The following is a 12,013-nucleotide window of genomic DNA, read 5'->3' as shown; positions in this document are numbered from 1 at the left end:
ATAATTTTTGTTTTCAGAAATTCTCCTGTCTATGCTGTTTCTCAAAAATAATTAGTTCAAAATAATCCTTATGACAAGAGGGGTGGCATAGTTTGGGGTGGCATGTTCAGCTACACTTCAACTGTGAAAGAACATAAAGATATAAAGAAAATACTTGATTTAAACTAAAGTTTATCTTGACCTATTAAGTCAGTTACTATGTATTTTTTAAACATAGTATTGTATAAAATACTATACAATAGGAAGAAAATACAATAGGAAGAAAAATACAATGCTTAGTGTGGAGAGGGAGATATAAGTGGAGCTTTCCACTTATATTTTGTATTTTTATTTTTATAATACATTGTATTTTTATAATACATTGTATCTTTATAGAATAATAAACCTTTGTCCCTCAATTTCAGAAATTATAAAGAATCTGACAAACTTTTCACATATACATTCATTACTAGTCTTACAATCACTAGCTGTTATGCAAAAACTCATGAAATCAGATAGGGAGAGAGGCTAGTAGTTGGTGGGAATTTTACTGATTTTTTTAAAGTAGAGAAGGGTTTGTAAAATATATTCCAGTTAACTAATGTTGGGAAAATATAATTTAAAACAAAAGAAGAGAAAATTTATTATAGACTAAGCTTCATGTTTATTTAAAGCATTGTGCTCAACACAGGCAATGTTTTATTAAAGAGATTTCAAAAGAGGGGAAAAAAAAAACCTGTTACATAGGTAAGAGGGTACATCCATTACATTAGTAGGCTTTGCAATCTGGAGTCAGAAAACTGGGAAACTGAGCACTTTCCCTTGTTGATTACATTTCAAAAAGAGGACTCTAAGGTCCTTGAGGAAACATTCTTGAGATAGGAGGCTAGCCAAAGGGTGTTTTTAGCCATTAAGAAAATTTACATACCTTTGAAAAGGACAGAGAAAAAATTTTTGAAAGAGAAAAAGGAAAAGGAAGGGATGGATAATTAAGCCTCTTATTTTCAATTTGTATTTGCCCTTAAATTAACTTGAATTCACCTATACTAGCTATCTACCCTCTCTATAAAATATACTGAATTTTGTTCCTGTTGTTTGAATCAGTTTTGTTGTTTCAAAAGTTTTTATTTTCATAACATTGATAGTTTATAGGAGTCCTTTGAAAATTCTATAATGCAAGCTTCTAAAAGTAACTCACTGAAATAAAGGAAAGTAAAAAAAATCATTGAATAACAATGGGATTACATGTTAATGCTGAAAGAAGGGATTAAAATTTCTCAGAATTTAAGCAATAGTTAAATTATAAATATATTTTAAATTAAGCATGTATAAACAGGAATGTTTAAAATATATAATCTTTTTTATAAAGACTTTCTTAGAAAGACAAAGGTAGACTTTCTTTTCTCTATATTTGAATTTTGTACTATTCACTAATGAAAACTTAACTGCTCTTCTAAGTAATGAAAGTAAACTTTTTAAAAAGTATATGTTACCTAGAAAAACATCTACAAGACATTTAAAGACTCGGATTCAGTATTTTTCCGATTAGGAGGACAAACTATTTCAAAAATAACAAATGTACCCTAATAAATGTATAGATTTAATACAGTTAAGAGTACTAAAAGAATTTCATTCTTGCAGCTAGATAAAATGATTTTTGAAGAATAGTATAATAGTAAAAATTAACTTGAAATAAACAATTGTGAGGTATGAGTTCACTGGCAAATACTTATATTTTAACATTACAAATAATTAAAACCCTAGAGCACTATCATAGACTGATCTGAACAATAAAAACTCTAGAAATAATTTTAAGTGAAATACTCAATAAACTATTAAGTTCCTCCAATCAGCATTTATTACGTTATACTTATTAGCCAGCTGGTTAATTTCTTAAACGTTAATTATCTACACAAACCAAATCTAGATCATTGTAGAGTTCGTTTTTTTTTTTTTTAACGGTTCTACACATTATCAGCAAAATAATAGAAACTTATTAAAAATGAAAATTGACACCGAAAAGAAGAGAATTTAGCAACACACCTGGAAGCTCTTAAAATTCTCTATTTTATTAGAACATCTTGTTCTATTTCTGGAAGTTATGTTTCCTTCATATATTAGGAGAAAAACAAGATATAACATTATGCAAATACTATTAGAGAAAGTAAAGATAAAAGCAGAATATTTTATTCTGTGGTTTTATGTATCATCTACAAGGTTAAGGTTTTGTTATTTAACGAGGACGAGGAGAGAAACACATTAAATGAGAAAAGGGGAGATATACAGCCTAGGCCTTGAAGAATCAAAAGAATTCACTGAAAGAACAGAAAGGGAGTAATGTGGCTGGCTTGTTTCTTTAAGAACCCTCCCCAACCCAGAGGGCTTCCCGCCAAAGCACTTTGGGTTTTCATTCTGGTCCGCAGACTCTACGCATTAATGGGGCTGCGACAAACTGAATGTACTTTACTGTTCTCGGGTCTCGAAATGTCTGGACGTGATAAGGGTGGTAAAGGGTTTGGGGAAGGGGGGCGCCAAGAGTCACCGCAAAGTTTTGCGAGACAACATCCAGGGCATCACTAAGCCCGCTATCCGCCGCCTAGCTCGGCGTGGAGGAGTCAAACGCATCTCCGGCCTCATCTACGAGGAGGGTGCTGAAGGTGTTCCTGGAGAATGTGATCCGGGATGCAGTCACCTACACCGAGCACGCCAAGCGCAAGACTGTCACCGCCATGGACGTGGTCTACGCGCTCAAACGCCAAGGACGCACCCTCTATGGCTTCGGCGGCTGAAGGAAAAAAGTTCGACCTTGTTTATTAAAGGCCCTTTTTAGGGCCCGCCAAGTTTTCATTGAAAGGGCTAAAATAACACCATTCACAGAACACAAGATTTAGCGAAAATGGCCAGTGTTTACCAAGAACGCTGCGGTGTTACAAAGAGAAAAGTGGAGTACGTGTTTCCAGTTCTTTATATTGACAACTTAGTGGCTCTTAAAAGAGCCTTTGTGGTTGGTCTAAGAACGGTTGCTGGACAACTTTACTTGGCGCTAGTGTACTTGGTGACGGCCTTGGTACCCTCAGACACCGCATGCTTGGCCAGCTCCCCGGGCAGCAGTAGGCGCACGGCCGTCTGGATCTCCCTGGATGTGATGGTCGAGCGCTTGTTGTAATGCGCCAGGCGCGACGCCTCGCCCGCAATGCGCTCGAAGATGTCGTTGACGAAGGAGTTCATGATGCCCATAGCCTTGGACGAGATGCCGGTGTCCGGGTGGACCTGCTTCAGCACCTTGTACACGTACACGGAGTAGCTCTCCTTGCGGCTACGCTTGCGCTTCTTGCCGTCTTTCTTTTGCGCCTTTGTGACCGCCTTCTTGGAGCCCTTTTTCGGGGCCGGAGCGGACTTCGCTGGTTCTGGCATGGTTGTAAAAACTTACACCGAAGTCTAAAACACAAATCAGAAAACAGTGACAAGAGACGCAAAATGCCTCTTTTATATAGAACCTCCTATGCAAATAAGGTCATAGGTTAAAGTCTTAGTCTATTGGTGGTGGTTGAAAAAGACGTCATAAATTAGTTATGCCCAATCAGAACGGAAGAATCCCAATCTCTCATTCCCATTGGTTAAAATGAACCCACTGACCTAACCAATGACACGTCTTCTTTTTCGCGCCCAATCAGGCTTATAAAAGGCGCTGCACTTGGAAACTTATATTAGCAACTTCGTCTGCGCTGCTGCTGTAGATTCAGAAATGTCTGGACGTGGCAAGCAAGGAGGCAAGGCTCGTGCTAAAGCTAAGACCCGTTCCTCGCGGGCTGGGCTCCAGTTCCCTGTAGGCCGCGTACATCGCTTGCTCCGCAAAGGTAACTATGCCGAGCGGGTAGGTGCCGGGGCCCCGGTGTATCTGGCGGCGGTGCTGGAGTACCTGACGGCCGAGATCCTAGAGCTGGCGGGCAATGCGGCCCGCGACAACAAGAAAACGAGAATCATTCCGCGTCACTTGCAACTGGCCATCCGCAACGATGAAGAACTCAACAAGCTGCTGGGGAAGGTCACCATTGCTCAGGGTGGTGTTTTACCCAACATCCAGGCCGTGCTACTACCTAAGAAAACTGAGAGCCATCACAAGGCCAAATAAAGAGGTTAGGAAAGGTGAAAAAACCAACGGCTCTTTTCAGAGCCAACCTACATTGTCAAAGAAAAGGCTGTGATTACTGTGTATTTTGAGTGATAAAATTACAAGGTGCTTAACTGAGGTTGTGAAGCAATTCTGATGGCGTTTTAAAATATGGTCTGAATTGACGTTCACGTGGACTAGTATGCTCACAAGAAGCTGGGAGGTGAATCAACAGGTAACTTATTGAAATCAGATAACCCTAATGTTGCCTAGTAGTATTCTTACGTAGTCAATATGGGAGGCACTGGTTAACTTTTAAGAGACATTCAGCAGTATAGAGTATAGTAGAAAAAATCCTTTGAGAACATTCTGAATAAGTGATCTAACTAAAAAATAGTTTTTATGGGAAATTCTTGAGTTCTGCTTACTTTCATTTTCCTGAGGATTTATCCTAATGGAAAATTAGCTTGTCGGTTAAAATTATACAGTATTTTCTTAATCTCATGTAAATCCTTGAACCTATTTCTTTGGGAATACATATATTAGTTTAATGCACTCCTGTGTAGACAGTCAATGCGACTCAAAATCTGCCTCCCTGAAAGTTATCTGAGTTTTGTTTGTGCGTGCTGTCGCTTCAGTCTGCGACTGCGACCCCATGAACTTAGCCTACAAGTCTCAGTCCATGAGATTCTCCAGGCAAGAATACTGGAGTGGGTTGCCATGCCGTCCTCCAGGGCATCTTTCCCACCCAGTGATCGAACCCAGTGATCTTTCTTAGGTCCCCTGCTTTGGCAGACAAGTTCTTCACCACTGGTCGACCACTAGGTGAGGGAGCCACAAGCAAACACGTAAATATGTAATACAATATTGCTGCGAAGAACATAGGGAGGAGATAAGTCATAGAGAATAATGGGGACTCATTTTAGATAAGTGGAGATAACCTCTTTTAAAGGAGTTACCTGATCAGAGACCTACATAAATTGAAAAATAAACAAGACAGATATTAGAAAAAGAGAATTTCAAGTAGAAATAACAAAGTGCAAAAGCCTTAAGACAGAAAATATGTTTTTCTTGGGAATAACCGGAAGGCCCATGAGGTTATGAACTTGAAGGGGGAGGGCCACTATAATATAGGACTTTGGCTGTGCAACTTAATGTGTATAAGTAATCAAAAACAACAGCAACCCTGATCTCTTGAGATAATAAATTTGATAATACAAATTAGCTAAATAGAAAAATTATGAAATCCAACACACTTAAAAAAAAAGACACCATAGTAATAGTATTGACCTCACCTTATTATGTGGTTCAAAAACTGAAAGATTTTGGAGAACATTCTTTATAATTCAGTACAGGATTTATTTACTACTCCTAGTCTTTGTTTGCAGAAGCCTTTTTGAATGAAATGATAGTAAAATGCAAAAGGCCAAGGAAAAAAAACTATGATGATACAGTGGTGCGGGTTGGGTTCTCTAGAAGCAGATGCTTCAGACAGTTTGGGGTGCAAGATGTTTATTAGGGACCAACATTGGTAGAGGAAGGAACTAGGATTGGACAGAGGATGTCAAACTGTAATACAGGCCAGACAAACATGGGGAGCAATGGAGCCTGTATTACCTTTCAGAGTTGCCCCACTTTGGGTGAAAATGTCCCAGGATCAGGTTTTACTTCCCCACCTTGCTTTGCCACTGATGTGGACTGCACTAGGAAAGGGCGTGCCTTGAGATGGGTGGAACTCTGAAACTCTAGGAACACTGAAGGAGACAAGAACTGCGCCTATCTACTAAGTGCACTCTGCAATTGGGCAGCAAGTCTTTCCTTGGTGGGGATCAGGCTACTGCATTTGCTTGTCTATGACATACATTAAGATGAATATAAATATCAATGTTGAGTCATATCTATGATAGTATTTGTAAAACTGACTTTAACATGCATAGCTAGTATTGTTTCTTTGTTTTCATTGAGGGAATTTAAAAGAGATGTGTTTTCTTTTGAGAAAAATGAGAAAACTTTCTATAAATCTTTACTAATTCCATGTACTCCAATAAGATTTTAGATGCCTCCCTCAGTCATTGCAAATGGAAGGTGATATAGAACAATTATAAGGAATATGAGAGGATCATCGGAGAAGACCTTGATGCTGGGAAAGATTGAAGGCAAGAGAAGAAGGGGACAACAAAGGATGAGATGGATGGATGGATGGATGGCATCACCGACTTGATGGACATGAATTTGAGTAAGCTCCAGGAGTTGGTGATGGACAGGGAAGCCTAGCATGCTGCAGGCCATGGGGTTGCAAAGAGTTGGACATGACTGAGTGGCTGAACTGAACTGATGAGAGTTCCAATGGGCTTCTCTCCCTTCTCCAGATCCTTGGAAGGAAGAGGGTAGGGCACAGCCTTTAAAAGAATGACACAGCCATAAGACATGACAAAGACTGGTTAGAACCAACGGGATTGTTCATTGTAATATTTTAACAGTTAAATGACACACCCACTAGCGCCATGACAGTTCTGAAGTGAAAGTCACTCAGTCAGGTCCGACTCTTTGTGACCCTGTGGACTACACAGTCCGTGAAATTCTCCAGACCAAAATACTGGAGTGGATATTGCGACCCCATGGACTATACAGTCCATGGAATTCTCCAGGCCAGAATGCTGGAGTAGATAACCTTTCCCTTCCCCAGGGGATCTTCCCAACCCAGGGATTGAACCAGGGTCTCCTGCACTACAGGCAGATTCTTTACCAGCTGAGCCACAAAGACAGTTCTGAGGCTAACTCTAAAAGGTCAAAAAGTGGGTGGTGGCCCAATTCCTGGAAATCTCTGCCCTTTTCCCAAAATAATTGGAATAATCCACTCATTAGCCTATGAAATTACCCTGCCCATAAACTAACCATGCCATATTTATGGGTTCACTGCCCCTCTCTCCCTCTCCCCTCAAGGCCTCCCATCTCTAAGTTGGAGGTATAAGTTGCAGTACACAGCCATCCAGTTCTACTAGTGCCAAAATGCTCTACAAAGTCAATCAAAACAGGCCCAGGATTGTTAACCCTTTGTTAATTGGTCATAGGGAGTTTACCAAGAGGTTATAAAAAAGAATTGGTTGAAGGAGAGGCAGCAACACAATTTTCTCACTGAGTTACACAAGGCTGTGATCCATGTGATCATTTCGGTTAGTTTTCTCTCATTGTGGTTTTCAGTCTATCTGCCCTCTGATGGGTGAAGATAAGAAGTTCATACAAGCTTCCTGATGGGAGAGACTGGCTGTGGGGAAAACTGGGTCTTGCTCTGGTGGGCAGGGCCATGCTCAGTAAATCTTCAATCCGATTTCCCCCTGATGGCTGGGACTGCTGCCTCCCTGTAGTTTGGCCTGAGGCAGCCCAGTCCTAGACTTTGCAGTCACTATAGTAGACTACATGCTCTATGGTACAGGTAATGGCAACCGCCTCCCAGGACTGCTGCTGCCAGTGCCCCTGACCCTGCAACAGGCCACTGTCAACCCACATCTCCACCAGAGACTCCCAAACACTCACAGGCAAGTCTGGATCAATCTCTCGTGGGGTCCCTGTTCCTTTCTCCTTGGTCCTGGTGCACACAGAGTTTTGCTTGTGCCCTCCAGGAGTCTCTGTTTCTCAGTCCTGTGGAAGTTCTGTAATCAAATCTCACTCAAAACCCTTCAAGCTAGGCTTCAACAGTACGAGAACCAAGAACTTCCAGATGTACAAGTTAGATTTAGAAAGGGCAGAGGAACCTAACTACTGGACCACCAGGAAATGCCCCTTACAGAGATTTTTTTTTTAATAATATAGGAAAGGGAGATGGTAGGATTCCTGGAGCTATGCTGAGTAAGAGAGAAAGTTTTAAGTTTACTTTTTATAGAAAACTTATGAAAATCAGAAGTAGAAAAGCCCATGGCATTGATAAACATAGAGCTAGGAAGTTGCATAGGCCACCCTCTTTATCCTACTCAGAATCACTGTAGTAAATGTGTCAGACAGAACCCTCAGAAAGGCTTTTAGAAATAAAAAGCACAAGAAAAGAGGCCATTTTCTAGGCTTTGTGCCCCACCACGGACTAGCAACAGGATTAGCTTTTCTCTCTCTGTATAGGGAACCACATGCAAATCAATCCCATTGCTAAAAACACCACAGCAGAAAAAAAGGAAAAGCACTTGTGTCCATAAATAGGGTGCTTTCTAAATAGGGTGAGAGAAAGTCCCTGAGGGAAAGAAAGGAAGGAGAGGTCCAACTCACACAAGCCTGAGACATAAGCACCCTGCATTCTCTGTAGAGCAGCATTTTCTTTCCTTCAACTTAACTGAGCTCATTTCCTTGAGACTGAGAAAATCCCTAGCTCTCTTCCCAGATCAAATTAATACTGGGAATTCTTCAGCAAACCTGCCAGTAATTAGGATGGCTTTGGGTGATCTAGAAGGAATGAGACAAAGAAAATCTCAGAAAATTAAGGACATCATTTTGGCTCTGCTGAGAAGCTTTTTATGGACAGCTGCTGTTATATGAACTCTTTGTTTTCATTTTCTATCCATCCTTTCCTCCCCACAGCCCTACCTGATAATGTCCTCCACATACAATAAAGTCATGTGCTTGGCCACATACTGTTGGGAGACTGCTTCCATAAAGCATTGGATTGGAATCCCTGCATATTAATTCATTCATTGTGGGGCCAAACAATATTCATAAAGAACTTAACACGGAGCCCTGGTGATAAACTATTGAACAAGATAGTTATCTCCTCTTGGAACACAGTGAGGGCAGGGAGGGACGAAGGGAGGAGACTGACATTAATTTAGAATAACTCCAGTAACTAATTAGTCATAAGAAACTGATTAGGGACATTGATGGAAAAGCAAAAAAAAAAAAAAGGATCATGGAACAGAGAAAATAAAATCTGACTTAGACTGAGAGGAATATGTTGTATGGAGACAGAAAGTCAGGAAAAGCTTCCCCAATGAATTCAGTGGAAAGCTGAATGAAGCAGGAATGAAATTTAACCAGGTATAGAGAAGAAGGGAAATCATTTCCTACCAAGGAAGGAGCACTCCAGGACTCTGACTCTAGGGTCAGTGTTCGCAGAGCCATCCGTGAGGGGGTAGGGGTGGACCATAGGGCTTCCAGGCCACACAAGAAGCACTTTCCCCTGTGGCAACCTAAACCTAGGTAAATGGAGAAAGTAGTTTCAATGAGATGTGAGCACCCGAGACACCATATTTTCTGACAGTTTCAACTGGGCGGGATGAGTCCTGGTGGGGCTGAACTCAGAGGTATGGGCAGAATCAATCCATATTCGTTGCCTTGAACTGACTTCTGGCACCTGGTATGAGGCCAGATTACACGCCAAGCACCCAAAGATTCTGACCAGTTTGGCCAAAAATGGGAACCAGTAAGATTCACTTCGAAGCAACCACCCTCTCTGTTTCATAGCTGGAGGTCTGAGGACCACGCTTTGTAAAACTAAGCAAGAAACTGCATGGATTAGAAGTGGAAGTGAGAGTAGTGATTCCACGAGTGTTAGCAACCAGGAGAGGAAGCATCATGTTTGAAAAATTGCACGGAGTGAAACAATTTTTGTTCCTTTTGGTTTGTTTGCCAGGGGCAAGATGTTGGAAAGTGGAGGAGAGAATAAGGCAATTAACTGGGAAGGCATTTCTAAATAAGGACGGGAACCAAAGTGCCTGTTTCTATGGATGACGGGAATGGATGTTCCTGTGAAAAGAGCAGAGGTACAGCCCAGAGGCAGGTGTTTTTCTTCATGGCTTTCTGTGATAGTATAGTGGTTAGTACTCTGTGTTGTGGCTGCAGCAACCTTGGTTCGAATCCGAGTCACGGCAAGAGCTGCATTGCTCATAAGCACCTCACTGTTTTTGCAACATTGCCATGGAGACAGCCTCGGAAATGCCTTTGCGAGATCGAAGACAAATGTTCTGCATCTTGCCCGTACTGGCCAGTAATGGCTCTTTTTTACACTCATATTTATGGATTCTTAGATTTCATATAGGATTCTATGGTGGATTTCATTTTCTTCCAGATTTATCTCTGCTGCTGCTGCTGCTAAGTCGCTTCAGTCGTGTCCGACTCTGTGTGACCCCATAGACGGCAGCCCACCAGGCTCCCCAGTCCCTGGGATTCTCCAGGCAAGAACCTCTAGTCATCATAAAAGTCAAGGAGAAATAGGTGACAACCTGATGCTTCACATTGCCTCACAGAGCTACACAGTATATGAAAGTGGATCTCTCAAAGAGAAATCAGGGGAAAATCATATATTCTGTCTCATAAATAGCTATTAGAAGCCTAATCTACAAAACACCGAAACCTCACTCTGTTTGCCTTGGAGTTGGAGAAGAAACAAACAAGAAAATCACATATCTTTGTAGCTGGTTCCACTGGGGATCGAACCCAGGACCTTCTGCGTGTAAAGCAGATGTGCTAACCACTACACTATGGAACCAAGAGCTATCAGGTCTCCTGTCCCCAGATACAAAAGTTTCTGGCAAACTATATCAGCAAATATAATTATTGATTCAAAGATAGGTAGCTTTGAATATGGAAATTTTTGGTGCTTAATTACATTTCTACTGCATTTCAGTCTCATACAAGCTTAAAATATCTTCAAGTTGCATCATTTGTGAACACACTATTCTTGATTTGTGCCCCTTTGAACACTTCTAGATTAATCTGTCTGTGAACACATGATTCTTGATTTGTGCCCCTTTGAACACTTCTAGACTATATTTATCCATTCACTCAAAGAGTATGTATGTTGAACATGTGGGCCAAGTGCTTGTCAAAGCGCTGAGGATAGAGCAGTGCAACAATCAAAACCCCTGTGTATACATACCTGATCACCTTATCTTACCATGCTGTAGTTCCTAGCAAATAACAGGTGCTGAATAAATGTATCTATTTCAAAAGAATTATAAACAAAATTAGCAGCACTCTCATGACCTCTCTTTTTTGCAGCTGAGTTACAGCTAGACAATTGGGGGATGCCGGAAGCCGGCATATTGCATATTGAGTGCATATTGCATATTGAGTGCAGCACTTTCCACAGCATCATCTTTCAGGATCTGGAATAGCTCAACTGGAATTCTATCACTGCCAGGAGCCAGCGTGAGGAACTCCGCCCATGACAAAGGTCAGGAGGAAGGAGGCTTGGCATACGCAGAGGCGGGATCAAGCCTCAGGGGTGTCCCTGGAAATTCTCAAGCATCTACCCCCAAAACCAGAGTCTGCCTACTTTCTGCTTGTGCTTTCACCTACACCTCTGACTTTACGGGGGGCTGTCCCCCACTACCTCTCTGAAAAAAAAGTTAGCTTACAGCTCCAGTTAATAATTCCTGGGTGTGACAGTGTTTCAACCTACAAACTCCTTTGGAAATCCTCTAGCCTGCCTGAATAGGTTTTTCTGGCCACATGTGATTGTTCAGAGCCGCCCAACTGTGAGAGGCAGGAGATGTTCTAAACTGTCTAAACACAGATTCTTTTGAGTAGTTAAAAGATTGATTAGAAATTGTATTGGTGAAGGGATTTTCACTTGTTGGGCCAATGTTTGCTGCTAAGTTTCCATATCCCTTACCTGCTGTGTCCCTGGCAGTGTATTGATTAATATAATTGGTGTAAGTAGTAGCTTTAGTGTTTGTAACCTGGGACCCTTGAGTTAATTCTTTTTCTTGTTATAGCCCACCACACCTTTGCTCTGTAGGAATGCAACTTTATCTAATGCTTTTTGGAGGCTGGCGCCTGACTTTAGAATAATCACCTTTAGAGAAAAAGGCCTCCGGGCCAGAAGATGATGCAAATCACCTAAACTTTTGCATATGATAAGTTTGCAGGAAGAAAGCCTGGCTTGCTGCATGACTCTACCCCTTCCCCCATTATCCTCTATGCATAACTTAAGGTATAAAA

General features: G+C 41.2%; 2 protein-coding genes, 1 non-coding gene and 1 pseudogene across 3 annotated transcripts; 2 read left to right on the top strand and 2 right to left on the bottom strand.

Annotated features, from left to right (window-relative positions):
• Positions 1 to 2,422: 2,422 nt before the first annotated feature.
• On the top strand, positions 2,423 to 2,819 carry LOC147347470 (histone H4-like; annotated as a pseudogene).
• Positions 2,820 to 2,865: 46 nt separating this feature from the next.
• On the bottom strand, positions 2,866 to 3,441 carry H2BC12 (H2B clustered histone 12). The gene has a single exon (XM_086369864.1). The coding sequence runs from the start codon at positions 3,391 to 3,393 to the stop codon at positions 3,013 to 3,015; it is 381 nt and encodes a 126-aa protein (XP_086225990.1). The 5' UTR covers positions 3,394 to 3,441; the 3' UTR covers positions 2,866 to 3,012.
• Positions 3,442 to 3,724: 283 nt separating this feature from the next.
• Positions 3,725 to 4,224, top strand: LOC147347468 (histone H2A type 1-H). The gene has a single exon (XM_086369861.1). The coding sequence runs from the start codon at positions 3,725 to 3,727 to the stop codon at positions 4,109 to 4,111; it is 387 nt and encodes a 128-aa protein (XP_086225987.1). The 3' UTR covers positions 4,112 to 4,224.
• A 6,259-nt stretch (positions 4,225 to 10,483) lies between these two features.
• TRNAV-UAC (transfer RNA valine (anticodon UAC)) lies at positions 10,484 to 10,556 on the bottom strand. The gene has a single exon. It is a non-coding gene; the product is annotated as a tRNA-Val (tRNA).
• Between the last annotated feature and the right edge of the window lie 1,457 nt (positions 10,557 to 12,013).

This window comes from Bos grunniens, chromosome 23 (assembly GCF_055505025.1).
Source record: "Bos grunniens cultivar Pamir isolate PY7600 chromosome 23, Bosgru_T2T1.0, whole genome shotgun sequence".
Lineage (NCBI taxonomy): Eukaryota > Metazoa > Chordata > Mammalia > Artiodactyla > Bovidae > Bos > Bos grunniens.
Note: the sequence above shows the minus strand (reverse complement) of the source record. Positions and strands in the feature narration are given on the sequence as shown.